This window comes from Penicillium coprophilum (genome assembly GCF_028826855.1).
Source record: "Penicillium coprophilum strain IBT 35676 chromosome Unknown utg000001l_segment0_segment0, whole genome shotgun sequence".
Classification (NCBI taxonomy): domain Eukaryota; kingdom Fungi; phylum Ascomycota; class Eurotiomycetes; order Eurotiales; family Aspergillaceae; genus Penicillium; species Penicillium coprophilum.
Window position 1 is genome coordinate 784,845 of NW_026622720.1, and position 14,373 is coordinate 799,217.

Here is a 14,373-nt window from a genome sequence, read left to right on the forward strand (position 1 = left end):
ATGTCGCTCTCCTCCGCTTCCAGCACTCTGCTGCGCACCGTCGCTCGGCAGCAGCTCCCCACCACCCGCGCCGCCGTCACCTCCTGCCAGCAGCGGAGGGGAGTTGCCGATGCGAAGTCGTCCTTCCAGTCTCCCTTCGCCAGCGCTAACGAGGCTGGCTCGACCCTGAAGATCCCCGACTTCAGCAAGTACAAGTCCAAGAACTCAGCCCGCTCCAACCAGGTCTTCTCCTACTTCATGGCCGGCTCCCTCGGTCTGGCCACCGCTGTCGGTGCCAAGGCTACTGTCCAGGGTAGGTTTTTGACAAATCTTCGAATGAGAAAGGGGAACAACACTGGCATGGAATAAAGCGATTGAACGTGATTTTTGAACAAGATTCTTGATTACTCGGGGAAATTCGGACGACTTTGAACAAACGACTGATGTTATCCTTTCTCTCCAGATTTCCTGGTCAACATGTCCGCCTCCGCCGATGTCCTGGCCCAGGCCAAGGTCGAGATCGCTCTTGGTTCCATTCCCGAGGGCAAGAACGTACGTGTTTCCATCCGCCATCCCATCCGACCGATCCCAATACCCCATGATCTCTATCTAACACCCTTTCCAACAGGTCATCATCAAGTGGCGTGGCAAGCCCGTCTTCATCCGTCACCGCACCGAGGCCGAGATCACCGAGGCCCGTGAGTCTAAGTGGGAGGGTCTTCGTGACCCCCAGCCCGATGAGGACCGCGTCCAGCGTCCCGAGTGGCTCGTCATGCTCGGTAAGTCAACATGCGATTCGCAAATAACGACCCGCCACATTCTAACTCTCCTTTCCCCCCCTACAGGTGTCTGCACCCACTTGGGTTGTGTCCCCATCGGTGAGGCCGGTGACTACGGCGGCTGGTTCTGCCCCTGCCACGGTTCCCACTACGATATCTCCGGCCGTATTCGCAAGGGCCCCGCCCCTCTGAACTTGGAGGTTCCCGTCTACAGCTTCCCCGAGGAGGAGACCCTGGTTATCGGTTAAGCGAATTTTTGAATACACCCTTTTTCTGATCGCCGGATTGTCTCATTAGGAGTGTGGATGAGATGAAAGATGGGGGGATCATGTATCCTACCTATCTATGTATGTGCTTGTGTGTTTTTCTTCCCTTTTTTAGACAGAGCGGCCGTGTGTCTTGTCAAGATTAAGAGACCTGTGTTTTAATATGGACAAAAAATGAGCCTCTTTCTTCCCTTGTCTCTTATCTTCCTGGATCTTGATCTTGCTCCGTGGCAAACACACGAGATGTGGAGTCGGAGATTCTCGGGCTAGGGGTTTGCCTGGCAGTGCAGAGGATTGTCCTATGGTCTCCTTGAGTACATATGTTCTTTATTTAGTGTATCACCTAGTCATGTTATTTCATTTGTCTTGGATCAACATTTCCTCTTGTAGAAGCAACAACGCCAATGCTCAGCTATTCGATATATGCTCGCTTTCCAGACAATGCTCCAGTAGTCATACACTTAACTCAATTCCAACGTTATATCCAACTATTTATCTATTTTTCTCAAATGTATGTACAAGTATAACCACCCCAACCAAAAGGGCAATTATCAAAACGAGACCAGACACGAACCAGAACAGGTTGAGTCCTCGCTGGTAATGCAATATGACATGCTCGAACGAAATGATGTTTTTACCGAGATCCGATCAGGGCGAAGAGTAGGCCCGTCACAGCTGCACCAGCTGCAGCACTCTGGAGAGCGGCAGTGGTGAGATCGTATTGAGAGACAGAAATGCTGCGATCACTGAAGAACTCGCCAGCAACCTGTCTCCAGTACTCGAGCGACAAAATAGGAGAGGTAATGTTCGACAGGCGGGTCCTGAGAGACTGGGAGGCGGCTGCGTCATTCACCGAAACAATAGACCCCGTAGTGGAGGCATCTATATCTGTCGTAGAAACCTTCGGCTCAATCAAAAGAGAGGGAGTAGTCTCAATTGCGTTCTCGGAGGTAGAATCAACAGCCTCAGGGATGGTAACAGAATTCGGCAGCGCCGTGACCGAAATAGCGTTCTCAGCAAACATAGCCCGGTTCAGCTCCTTTTCCTTCTCCAACGCTTCAACGACCTTGTCCTCGAAACCCTTGACGAGTCGCTTCCGACGCCATGGCTCCACGAGAATCTGGAAGACAAGGAATAGCAGGACGTTCACGCCCATCAAACCCCAGGTTCCCCATGTCGACATGCGGCGAATCTTGTCGGACCAGACTTGCTCCTCGTGGTAGCGCGAAAGGATACTCTTGCTCAGTTGCGCGGCAGCCTCTTCAGCTTCGCGCTCGCAGGCAGATAGGGCGTGGGAGGTCTCGGTCTCAGCGACCTCGTTTGTGTGGTCGTTTCGGTAGAGAAGGGTGAATCGTTCCAGGTCTGTTGAGGACCAGGCGTGCTTGCGTTGGAGGAGCTCGTTTACTTCACGTTGGGAGGTTGAGCGGCGGTTAATAGCTTTGGCGTATTCTTCTTTCGCTTTCTTGACGTTCGCTCTGGCGGTGCGGAGTCGGTCCTCTGGATAAGTCCGTGGGATTAGTGCCTGTGATTTCGCGGCGGGGTCAGGATGTGCTATGCTACATACCGTGGAATTGGATCTCGTTCTTCAGAGCTTCGATGCTGGAGTACCCAGTCAGGTCATTTAAACGCTGACCCGCTACGAAAACATTCGACTGCAGATTGTCCATCACGGTGCTGAACTGCTTGGACCATTTTGACCGACGGCTTTCCAAGTACGAGGGCAGACCTCCGCTCCTCGCGCCGGCACTAGCTTCCTCCTCCTGTGAAACTGAGTGCTCCTTTTCATTCTCCTTCGTTTGTGATTGTGCGATGGTCTGATCGGTCTCTTTGGGAGGAGGAACCGAATCGACAGAACTGCCCGCCTCCACACCCGGTATCGGGACCGGGTCGCGGGACGCGAGTTCCTGCTTAGCGAGTTCCTGCTCGGCAATTTCCTTCTCCTTTTCCCTGATTAACCTCTCGGTATCAGCGGAGAACTTTTCTCGGTCATTGTAGGCTGAATATGTGCTCGGCTGTAGACGGAATTGGCATTGTACGCAGGCGGAGAAGCTCCGCGGAGTCGGTCTGTTGACGGGAAATGCAGGCCGGAAGTGCGCTCGCACGGGTGAGGTGCTTGTAAGTTGTAGGCTAGACCGAAGTGATTGCCTAAGCAGTTGTGGCATAGACTGCATGGCCAAAACAAGGGCCACAGGGTTGTGGCAGGAAGTGGTGGTGGTGCAAAGAGAGGGTTGAGGATCATCTCGGGACGGGACTTGGCCTCGGATAGTCTTATCAGATTGCTGTCTGGACTCTGGCATACCAAAGTTCAATATTCTATGGATATCTAGTCTTGAGATGTTCTATTATTCAGACAATTGGCCAGTATCTAATTATCTGACTCTGATGAAACTGATTCCTCCTCTTTTACTCCCCGGTATTTAGGCTGAGATGCCGAAAAAAGACAATAAGAATACTTCCCTAGATAGTACAGTATCTGGAAAGTAGCCTGTATATTGTTGGGACCAAGTAGCTTGGTGTCTTTTGCGAGAAATCGATGCCTATGCTCTTCTATATGTTACTATTTAATTCTTAGGCAGGTCCCGTCAATCCACCCAATGCTATCGTCAATATATATCCCGTTCTGTGTCTTGTAGTATGTGCTTTCACACTAAATCTCTCGATATGTTATGGGGTGCCTTCCCACTACCCTCCTGCCAAATTCGCTAAGATATCAAGCCTTAGGCCTATTCTTCAATCGCACTTGCCATTACAAATATCCTTCAGATACCTCTCTCATCACTATCCACAATTTTCTACCATTCTATTCTTTCACACTTATACCTGCCTCAGATGCTGCAAATCTGTGATTCCACATGGGAGTGCTCCAAGAGGCGCCATAGCTGACCTAGTATAGGCCATCGGGCTTGGGGAGTCTCCTTACCAATCGGTCTTCTGAATACGAAGTCCAGGTTGTCAAACCCGATGCCTGGCGGAAATAAACGATTGCCTAAATACCAGCCACGGAAGGCATGCCCAGCTGGCTAGCCCAAAATCAGGGCTACAGGCCAGGGAAAACACGAGCAGTTACAATGTCATTGAGTCTGCATGGATTGCAACAACGCAAGTGATGCTTGGCAGCTGAAACGGTGGGAAAATGGAACCAATCAGCACTTCTCTTGCGATGATACCGGTAAATTCAGGGCCCTGCCAGCAATCATTCTTCATGGTATTCACAAACCTAGAGGCTAGTACTCGGAAATCTCTCAAGAATCCGATTTGAGCGTGGTCAAAAGCATTGACCCGATTCGCATCAACAGGGCTATGCCTTACCGAGGCTTTTCAACAACCAAATGGCAAAACTGCCCGGAATCAATGATGATCATCATGATATCGTCAAGTTAATCGCTGTCGCTCAGGTCATTCCACACAAAGACCTGAAAGTTTTGTCTTCGATGAAGGGTAGCAGGTCTGGAGGAACAGTAAGGTCATGCACCTTACTTGCCTCCGACGGCTGTCCAACCAACTTGAACTCGGCCAAAATCCTGTGCGAAAGAGAATATATGGAGTTCTGGTCATGTCAATTCGATGGAACAGCGACGATGGGAGCATTTGCCATTAGGGAAACCCTTCCCAGATCATGTGCTTTGCTGTTGTTTACGCAATAACAAAGGCTGAAAGCCCACCGAATCTACAAAATTTGGTCATACTTGAAACCCCCAAGAATTAGACTTGACGCTATGTAAAGCTAAAAAGGGTTTTTATATCTAGGGCTTGTCGAAGCAAAGACTCATTCAGTGCGGAATGCCTCCGAAGCTAGAATAAAAAGTATTGGTATAATATCACGCCATATAAAGAACATACAGTCAGGGAAGAGACACAGCAGAAACTAGTAAACAGAATCAAAAATTCAGAATTACATAGAACATTCCTTCGTCAAGTCATAGCATAACGATGCAGTTCTCGAAAGGCGCGTGTACAGAACAGCAAAGTGGAGGGGGTATGGATAGTACAACGTTGTCGGGGTGGAAGTGACTGATGAGATAATGGCAAGCCGAGGGGCCACCGACTACCAACAGTCAATGAGTCCAGTCTCATTCTCAATCATGATTCTGCACCTTATTATCACCCTTCACAGCCTCAGCATAGGTCGGTGGAGGGGCGCGCTGCTACTCCCAGCATGTCCACCTTCTCCAGTGTGGTTGTGTTGTTTGTTTGCCGGACCCGGCGCCTGCTGGCCGTGAGTGTTGACTGTGCCATATCCGCGCTGGGGGGGATGTTGCTGTTGGTGCGATACGTAGTAGTAGGTAACATTTCCGTTCTCCAGATCACGACGCCGACTCCCGCCACCGGGAATGGGCTCGTAGGCTACATCGTCATCGTTTTGTTCCGGATACTTGAGGATGATGTACCATGCATGAATCAGGCCTGGGAAAAAGCAAAGTAGAGTAAGAGTAATGTTGATGATCGAGTCTGCAGTGCAGAATCCGGCCTTGACCCAGACTGTTGATGCAGGGGCTTGATTAGCATTTTCGTACTAGTGTAGGTGCGTTGGTTTGCGGGTTTGGACTTACCTGCGATAGGTGGGAAGAAGACGGCGAGGACCGCTAGGAAAATGTCGGAGCTACACATAGCGGTGTCTCTGAGATCTGATGTAGAATGTGAGTTGTATCTAGGGGAGTTCGTGGCAATGGGTAGAGGTTTCCAAAGTTTGGACGAGTCGCATGTCTGACGGCAGCCTGGCCCAAATCAGATGATGTCAATGGTCACATGACTATGATAATCCAGAGCCCTACATTGTACAGCGACATACATATAATTGTATGATTTTGTACAACATATACCTTCTACTCATTTCAAAGTAAGGTGTACGTATCTCGCTAATTTGTTGATCTATACAAAGTAGAAATCAGACTCGTCATATGTCTGCCAAAGCGGGGGGGTGGCAGCTTTGACTCACACGTACGGTGTTTGCATGTACCTGGTACATGCGGCTACCGGGTACCTGCCGCGTGTAAGGAGGTACCCTGTACTCCAATTTCCATACCGAGTGTGCGTTGAGCCCTCCCTCGCGTTCTTACCTGATAGCTCACATACAACGTTGAAATGTGCTACATCTATTGCTAAATTGCGTGCAGGATGCAAGTGCAAGAGGTAAGGTAACTCGGAAAATAATCTGAGCCCCCAGAAAAGCCTTGTATTACCGAGTTTTTTCGTGATAGCGATCGTCCTGAGCCGCTAACGGGTTACTAGTGAGTTTAGAGGACGAAGAGAGGAACCGGTCAGAATCTGACAACAGGCATAAAACAGCCATTGTCAATTATAATTGAAACTGTATTGTATACTCCCTACTCTGTATATGTTGTATATAATGTCAGTCTCAATTGAGCTTTGGTGCCCAAACGAGTCTGGAGAATATAGAGAGAGAAGAAAAAAAAGATAAACACGGGATAGCATCCCCCACCCCCTTTTATCATATTATTTCTCCAATATATAACTCCCGAGGTCTGTTAGCCTCTTTATATGTAGGCAATAAGATTGAGCTTAGCGTGTCTGTACCACTGTACCTGTGTACTTACAGCTTATGCCTGTTTCATAATTCCTGCCCATCTCATTTCCCGGTCTCTTCCCCCCTGTTATCCACCACGCCCAGACCATCTTGAAGATTGTCTTTCCAATCTTAGAACTTCGTCTTGTCATCCTCTCTTCCCTTCATTCTCGAAACTTTTCGAATCCAGAGCGCCTACGGGGCTCGGTTGACCTTTCCTTCCGGGCATTCACAACCCCGTTTCACTCGTTCACCTTCCTTTCACGCGTTTTTTTTTCTCTTCTCGAGCTTGAGTCTCGGCCTGGGGTCGACCATTCTATCCAATTCACTTCGAATATCCGATTCGCGCCCCTGGGACATTCTCGATCGCAATTGACACATTCCGCGATATAACCCAAAGGGGTTCATTGTGAGGCCAGACCACCTATTGTGCCCGACATGTCGGATTCTTGTATTTCACTGTCGGGGTCAAGTGCCTGTCCTGCCTGGAGTAGCTCATCCATTTCAACTAGTTCCAGTCTATATGCGACCTTGTGAGTGGAAACGCGCTTGAATAAGCATGGGGGAAAATGATTGCTGACAGTACGCTGTTAGCCCTTTCCTTAAGAATGTATCGAATCTGACGGATTTCGATAATTCATTAAAAGATTATGTCCGTGGATCATATATCTCGTCAAAGTATGTATCGGTGCCAATGGACTGGGAGGAGAGTCACTAATCAGTGCTCCCAGGTATGATGACTTGCTGGGATGTCAAGGCCTCAATACGAGTGCGCCAAACGACTACTATGCCCAGTATACAACCAGTGTTTTGTGCAGCAGTGTCGTGCAAAGCTCCATATCCGACTGCAAACTTTCCACGGACGACTCGCTGCCAATTTGTGTCGACACATGCGCACTTTGGGCCCGAAGTGAACAGGAAACCATGGCAAATACAGACTTATGCGTCAAAAGTGACAAGGACTACACGGACCTAATCTACGCCGAATTGACCATCTGCGAAAAACCATCCCGCGCCCTTTCTGGAGACTGTGTCAGAGGAGCTGCGAATGAGCCTCACAACTGTGGCTTTGCAACGAATACCATCGGTCTCTGCACCTTTTGTGCCAATGCTACCGATAGCTGCTGCGCGAAGTCCAACGCCACGAGTCGCTGTGACGGTGTCCCAGTACCGACTGTCACTCTACCCCCTCTCACGCCCTCGCCTTCCGCCACTGGGGATTCTAGCCATGGTTTGTCGGGTGGCGCAATTGCTGGGATCGTAATTGGCGCCGTTGTAGGAGCTGCCATTATCGCTGCTCTCATTGCCTTCCTTTGCATTTTCATGCGCCGCCGCCGTCGTGAAAATCAAAATGAAGCTGCGCTAAACCAACCAAACCCACAAAGAAAAGGTGGACCGCCATCGATGCACCAGCCCCCAAGCCCAACTTCATACAACATGGTCCCCGGAGGCCGAGTCACACGGATGTCAGCACTGCGCGAAATGCCCAGTTCATCGCCCGCCTATTCGCGTACCTCGGCGGCGATGTACGGTGGTGCCAAGTACAGCGACACTTCAGACTCAGAAGGCATGGGTGCCAGTCCAGGAGCCATGTCCAAGAGCATTCCACCAGTGACCGGGAAACGTCATGGCTCACTTTCGAGCAGCTCGATTCTGGCAGGACTAGAAAGCGACAGCTCCCCTCGATCCGGCCCGACAAATCAATACTCTTCCCCCGAAGCAGTAACCAGTGGTCGATCGGAGCAGCTGTCGTATTTCCGTGACTACTACTCTCAAGATGAGATTCACGCTGGTGACAAGGTTGCTGTCCTGTGGGCGTACTCCCCACGCGCGGGTGACGAATTCGAACTCGACCGAGGTGAGATGTTACGGGTGATTGGCATCTGGGACGATGGCTGGGCCACGGGTGTGCGACTCCCCGAACGCGCTGAGGACCAGGATCTGAATTACCGCGAACAACGCGACAGTGGTGTCTCGAGTGGCTCGCGTATGCATGGTGCTTCGTCACCGATGCCGTCAGGTGAAATCAAGGCCTTCCCCTTGGTCTGTATCTGTCTCCCTCAGCACTGGCACAAGATCATCGATGGCGGCCAGGAAGACGAGGAAGTTTGAGCACAGTTCTCAATTCTCGGTTTTCATGCAAAATTACGTCTTGACGACAGCGTGTTGATTCTTCCGTCCGGTGTTTTTTTTTAGACCTTGGCTGGCCATTCCCCTCCGAACGATCCCAACGATCGGCTCAATGCTCATTTTATACTCGTATTCGATATACCCCCCCTTTTCATGACGGTCATTTCGTCTTTTTCCTGATTTTTTATTTCACTATATTCTTCCACTTGATTCGTGTGGAACCGATCGCTGGCGCATCGGACTCGGACAATGTGCTTTTTTGCTCCTAGAGCACATCTCCGGTCTCTTTATGTACTACACATCGGGTTGTCACTTTAGGCTTACCCCGATGGATCGCCGAAAGTGGGTTGGTCAGATATCGGACACATATAGTGGCTTTGATGTATGTACATAATTAGACCAATTTTACCAGACCTTGAGGTGCAATGATCTTTCATATCTAAGTATGAATGCCCAAATATGCATTCCATGGCATTCCATTCTTATGCGGAAACGGAGTTTTCGGAGGAACAATCGCTCCATTTGGCGATTGATTAACAATTGCACTTGACTAATCCATTCCCCTCAATTCCGCAATGTCTTTTATAATGGCGTGTCTTCCTCTATATAAGTTCCTTTCCCATCCTCTACACTATCAACACAGCAATTCATAATGTCCGCCCCAAAGATCATCCTCTACACCAACCGCCTGTGCCCCTGGGCCCACCGTGCACACATTGCCCTCAAGGAAATCGGCCTCGACTATGAAGAAGTCACAATCGACCTGAACACTCCCCGCGAGCCGTGGTACCTTGAGATCAACCCTGTAAGTGGCTATCGCGCTTTCCCATACCCACTCTCTTATCTATACATCTGCACCACATATCCTGCTGGTCTATACTGACATCCCCACCAGCGCGGCCTCGTCCCCACCATCTCCTACAACGGAGAGATAATTCCTGAATCCGGCATCGTAGCCCAATTCCTCGCAGACGCACACCAAACCCACCTCCTCCCCCCATCCACATCACCCGCAAACGCCCTTTACCGCGCGCGTCTTGCGTTCTTCGTCGATGCCTTCTTCAGCAAGGTCGTCCCTCATCTATTCGCCGGTGTCCGCGCCGCCAATGAGGCCGAGCGTGATGCCGCCGCCGAAGAGCTCGTCGCTGCTGTTGCGAAGGAGGTTGAGCCCCTTCTGGCAGACACGGAGGGCAAAGGCCCGTTCTTTGGTGGTAGTGATAAGTTGACTCTGGCGGAGGTTCAGTCGGGCTCGTTCTTGTTGAGACTTTTGAGCTTCGCGAAGCCTGAGCATGGTCTGCTTTCTGCTAAGTTGACTACTTTGCTGGAGCAGACTCCCAGGTTCAAGCGCTGGGCTGAGGCAACGGCTGCACATGACAGTGTTAATTTCATTTATGATGAGAAGCCTGTGGCGGATAAGATGAGATCTAAGTTTGCGCCCGCGGCCAAGGTTTAGGTCTAGGCTCTGTTTATGTATCTACCTGCATGGTCTAGATCTGATGTCCTGTTTCGGGTAGTTTTTTTTGGCATTGAGGAATGAGAAATGAATCAGATGATATGTGTTTATTCAGGGTTGGTCAAATATATATATATTGGTAATGAAACTAGATTCCATGCTGCGTAATATAAGTATGTTGGGTACCTAATAGGCATCGATGATAAACATAAGCATTGCGACAACCCTGCAATATAGGCAGTAATAAGCCCTGCTTCCATACCACACACTCTACGTTAGGTAGATGCATAAATGGTGGGCCAAGACAAAAATAGCCACTGACGTGTCCCATGGTTGAACCGGCCAATTTTAGCCCGCACCCACATCGAAGAGGCTCAATCCTTAACGTAGGATGTACTCTGTACATGTTATGCAGCTACAGGCTGCGATTTCCCAATTAGTATACTATACAGGGTACCTCGATGTCAAAGGAAACAAAAAAAGTTCATGAGAACAAGAAGTATTCTTCAATATAAGCATGGATATACCGGATACTACATGTCATTTTCAAGTCGAAGACCCCAATAACCTCGGAAATCATAGAGATCTTAAAAACAAAGCCTACTAGATCAATTCTCAACACGTCACCCGAGTTGTCAACAAGTACCGAGCACTTAAATTATCAAAAGTCTGATATCACGTGCAGCCACCCCCACTATGGCCATGGCAACACCTGGGAAACTATTCACCCCTCAAACTCCATCTTCCCCGTTTCATCCGTCTCCGTTGCTTGATCTTCGCTTTCTTCATTCCTGTAAGTCATTGGAGTGCTTACTACTTTGGCTCTTCATGTTAAACATAAGAAGCCCGAGGGACCCCCTGAGTTTTGCCATCGCAGCCACTGACATAGTACTAGACAGCCCGTCCTTTTTTTGTCTCCCTCTCTACATAAGCCATCATGTCGGTTAGTATTGACTCCCAAACGCATGTTATATAATATCCAATACTAACTACGTTATTGCGCAGCTCGCATCCGGGTAAGTCGTCGGTTCCCGCGCTCACAAACCGGTTTCCCCTCAATTTCACTATTTATTGACACCTGCCCCCCTACAGTGTCCAGATTCAAGATGACTGCATCACTGCCTTCCAAGACTTCAGCCGGAGCCACGGCAAGACCAAGTACATCATCTACAAGATTGCCGACGACAAGAAGTCGGTTGTTGTAGACTCCATTGGCAAGGACCAGGACTACGAGGTCTTCCGCAACGAGCTTGCCGATGCCAAGGACAGCCAGGGCCGCCCCTCCCCCCGCTACGCCGTCTATGATGTCGAGTACGAGATCCAAGGCGAGGGAAAGAGGTACGCATTCCTACAATCGCAATTGTTCTTAGGTTTCCCCCACCGCTGACCTGATTGTTCTCACAGAAGCAAGATTATCTTCATCTCCTGGGTGCCTAGCGTGACCCCTACTCTCGTAAGATCCCCAATCAGATTTCATGCCCCGAGACAGTAACTAATTTATTTTCAGTGGTCTATGATCTACGCTAGCACCCGCGAGGTTCTCAAGAACGCCCTCAACGTCGTCACTTCCATCCACGCCGATGACAAGTCCGATATCGAGTGGAAGACAGTCCTGAAGGAGGCCAGCGGTGGCAAGGCATAAATGATAGCGCCGGCTGGATCCGGGCTGCGCGACCGATAGGGGTGCGCCCTTGACGGCGCCGCGGAACGATCAATTCATAAACTTCTCTGCACACCGTTCTCCCATTTTCTTTTCTTAGTTGCAATGCAAGACCGTTACGACTTGGCCCGTGTCTTTTTTTAATTTCGCGAGAAGCCTGAAGAGACTTGATTTCACTTCCAGCCTGTTCCAATTTTGTTCTGAATGATTTTTACTTCAGGTTGAGGCTATTTGGTTAATCGGGCACAGAATCTTGTTGCCTGTTGGTTATATTGCACACGGTTGGTGAGAAGATCTCGAGCTGCATGCTGCTGAATGTAGAATGGTTAAGCAACCGGACAACTCCTGGCTTTTGCTGCGAAGGGTATCGCTTGACAGGGCTAGTTTCTAGGCGGGTAAAGATTCCGACGACAATCAAGGCACTTGAGCGACTAGTTGAAACTGGGGTATTTTGCGAATAGAGGCATAAGAACAGTCTAATTAGAAAGAATAAAGGTACATAGGGTCAAAAGATCAGCAACAAATAACATCATGCCATATGGCTGAGAATGATGATGATGCTAACTGGTAGGAAGTGCCGGTTTGGGCGAGGAGCCAATGAGAAAGCGGCCAAACCAAAACCGCACTAGTCCCGACCGGCTCCTCGCCTTTCCACCTCAAACCACAAGAAACGTCTTCAAGTCATATCTCCATCCACGACCCCCCTCCACTCTCTCCTAAGCCGTGCCCTGGCGTGCTCTCTGGCTTTTAGACACCCGACTCCACTCTAATTACCTCAATTGTACCCCATTTCGACGTGGTGCTTCCACCTCCCGCCTGCCGCACAATGTTTCTTCGCACCGTCTCTCGCGCTGTCCCTCGCAGCACCGCGGCCGTCCGTGCTACCCCAACTGCTGTGAATGCCGTGCAGACCCGCGCTGCTTCGGACCATGCTATCCCCAACCCTACCCTCGCCAACATCGAGAAGCGCTGGGAGGTCATGCCCCCTCAGGAGCAGGCCGAGCTCTGGATGCAGCTCCGTGACCGCATGAAGGTCGACTGGCACCAGATGACTCTGCAGGAGAAGAAGGCCGGTACGTGCTATCTCTAGAACGCGTGTGCTTGAAATACAGCCTCTCCCTTCGACTATCCCAAGGCTTCCGAGGTTATCTGTCTCGGGATGGCCCGACCCCTCGAACCTCCACAATTGTCTCTGCAAGTAGCCTTTTTTTTTTTCGCTGACATCAATTCTCTTTCTGCTGTAGCTTACTACATTGCCTTCGGTGCCCACGGTCCCCGTGCCCAGGCCCCCAAGGGTGAGGGCTTGCGCGTGTTTTTCAAGGTGGCTCAGCTCACTGCCGTTTCCGTTGCCATCTTCTACGGCATCCACGCCTTTGCTGGCAAGCAGCCCGGCACTATGTCCAAGGAGTGGCAGGAAGCCTCCAACGAATATGCTCTGGTACATATATATCCCTCCCTCCCTTTCCGACCGCGGTCGGGAGAAGTCTCTGCCCCAGCCAACTTGGACGATGTTAACCTATCCACCTACAGAAAGAGAAGATCAACCCCATCCACGGTATCAGCAAACCGGGTTATGAAGGCAAGGGCTTCGTCCAGAGCCCTCCTCTTGAGAAGTCATAGATGTACCGATCGCCCGACCGGGAATGATTTGATATCTACGCAGGACGGATGGCATCCATCGCACGACCTACACGTCGTTTTTATTCCAAGCTCTTTCCATAGCCATGTTCAACATGTCTTTGTATCGGAGGATGGGTCTCCCGTGCGTGCAGCTGTCGACTATTCCCCCATTCTATCCTTTTTGGCAAGCATTCGAAAATGCGTGTATCCCGTACTGTGCTATAATCAATGTATCTCTTTTGTAGCCATAGAGAATGTGTTTCGAATTTTGACTATAAGAGATTGTATGTGTATGTTTTCCGGGATGGCGTGGTCTACGGAGTGATTCGGAAGCAACGTAAGTGCGGAGAATCCCTGCGGAAAATGGTTTCGAGAGGGTTTCTATGGTGATGAAGAATATCAAAAGAATTATAGACTATAGATCATATTGATAGGGAATAATATTGAATAAATTGAGCATAAAACTAGCCTCAAATTATAAGTATAAGTTCTATAAGTGCTCTATGGAGTATACATTCCTTTTCTACCCGGAATTGGTTGAGACGTCAGAGATTTTCCGATGGATATGTTCGGATCAAAGGACCTTTGAACTTCATCATCTATATCCTATTGAGAATCCTTGACATAGCTTCCCTTCCCTTTTATATATGTTGTATATCAAGGTTTCTCCGTCATTTAAGAAAAAAGCCGTAGGTTCCCTGCACCCGGCCGCCAAGCCCCGGTGTGTGTGCGCGAATTCCAGGGCAACGGGCTGAGCTTCCTCGGCCACCAACTCACCACGAGAAATTAGTGGCAATGGAGAATTAGAAACAATAGATGTTCTCATATTTATAGCTAAAAAAATCATTCTAAATAAGAAAATCAAGCTCTTTTACATTGTAGAAAGCTCAAGTTGGTGCTCGGTTCATCACGGGATCTGTCGGCAAAACCGCCCCGGAAAGGCTAAGGGCGACCAGTCCCCA

The 14,373-nt window shown here is 49.7% G+C and overlaps 7 protein-coding genes across 7 annotated transcripts; 5 read left to right on the forward strand and 2 right to left on the reverse strand.

The window, feature by feature from the left end:
* Positions 1–1,006, forward strand: rip1 (ubiquinol--cytochrome-c reductase catalytic subunit RIP1; the record flags this gene model as incomplete). The annotated part of the gene is made up of 4 exons (XM_056671430.1): positions 1–292; positions 443–531; positions 608–758; positions 825–1,006. The coding sequence occupies 4 exons, from the start codon at positions 1–3 to the stop codon at positions 1,004–1,006; spliced, it is 714 nt and encodes a 237-aa protein (XP_056537003.1).
* Positions 1,007–1,658: 652 nt separating this feature from the next.
* Positions 1,659–3,321, reverse strand: she9 (putative mitochondrion biogenesis protein (She9); the record flags this gene model as incomplete). Its single annotated transcript, XM_056671431.1, has 2 exons — positions 1,659–2,521; positions 2,589–3,321. 2 exons carry the CDS (start codon positions 3,319–3,321, stop codon positions 1,659–1,661), a joined length of 1,596 nt encoding a protein of 531 aa, XP_056537004.1.
* Positions 3,322–5,132: 1,811 nt separating this feature from the next.
* Positions 5,133–5,632, reverse strand: N7500_000286 (putative stress response RCI peptide; the record flags this gene model as incomplete). The annotated part of the gene is made up of 2 exons (XM_056671432.1): positions 5,133–5,503; positions 5,575–5,632. The coding sequence occupies 2 exons, from the start codon at positions 5,630–5,632 to the stop codon at positions 5,133–5,135; spliced, it is 429 nt and encodes a 142-aa protein (XP_056537005.1).
* Positions 5,633–6,986: 1,354 nt separating this feature from the next.
* N7500_000287 (SH3 domain protein) lies at positions 6,987–8,660 on the forward strand (the record flags this gene model as incomplete). The annotated part of the gene is made up of 3 exons (XM_056671433.1): positions 6,987–7,081; positions 7,143–7,226; positions 7,280–8,660. The coding sequence occupies 3 exons, from the start codon at positions 6,987–6,989 to the stop codon at positions 8,658–8,660; spliced, it is 1,560 nt and encodes a 519-aa protein (XP_056537006.1).
* Positions 8,661–9,330: 670 nt separating this feature from the next.
* Positions 9,331–10,131, forward strand: N7500_000288 (glutathione S-transferase family protein; the record flags this gene model as incomplete). Its single annotated transcript, XM_056671434.1, has 2 exons — positions 9,331–9,483; positions 9,574–10,131. 2 exons carry the CDS (start codon positions 9,331–9,333, stop codon positions 10,129–10,131), a joined length of 711 nt encoding a protein of 236 aa, XP_056537007.1.
* Positions 10,132–11,068: 937 nt separating this feature from the next.
* Positions 11,069–11,908, forward strand: N7500_000289 (actin-binding ADF family protein; the record flags this gene model as incomplete). Its single annotated transcript, XM_056671435.1, has 5 exons — positions 11,069–11,074; positions 11,137–11,147; positions 11,224–11,469; positions 11,536–11,584; positions 11,639–11,908. The coding sequence occupies 5 exons, from the start codon at positions 11,069–11,071 to the stop codon at positions 11,771–11,773; spliced, it is 447 nt and encodes a 148-aa protein (XP_056537008.1). The 3' UTR covers positions 11,774–11,908.
* A 709-nt stretch (positions 11,909–12,617) lies between these two features.
* On the forward strand, positions 12,618–13,411 carry N7500_000290 (cytochrome c oxidase subunit IV family protein; the record flags this gene model as incomplete). Its single annotated transcript, XM_056671436.1, has 3 exons — positions 12,618–12,864; positions 13,036–13,229; positions 13,322–13,411. The coding sequence occupies 3 exons, from the start codon at positions 12,618–12,620 to the stop codon at positions 13,409–13,411; spliced, it is 531 nt and encodes a 176-aa protein (XP_056537009.1).
* Between the last annotated feature and the right edge of the window lie 962 nt (positions 13,412–14,373).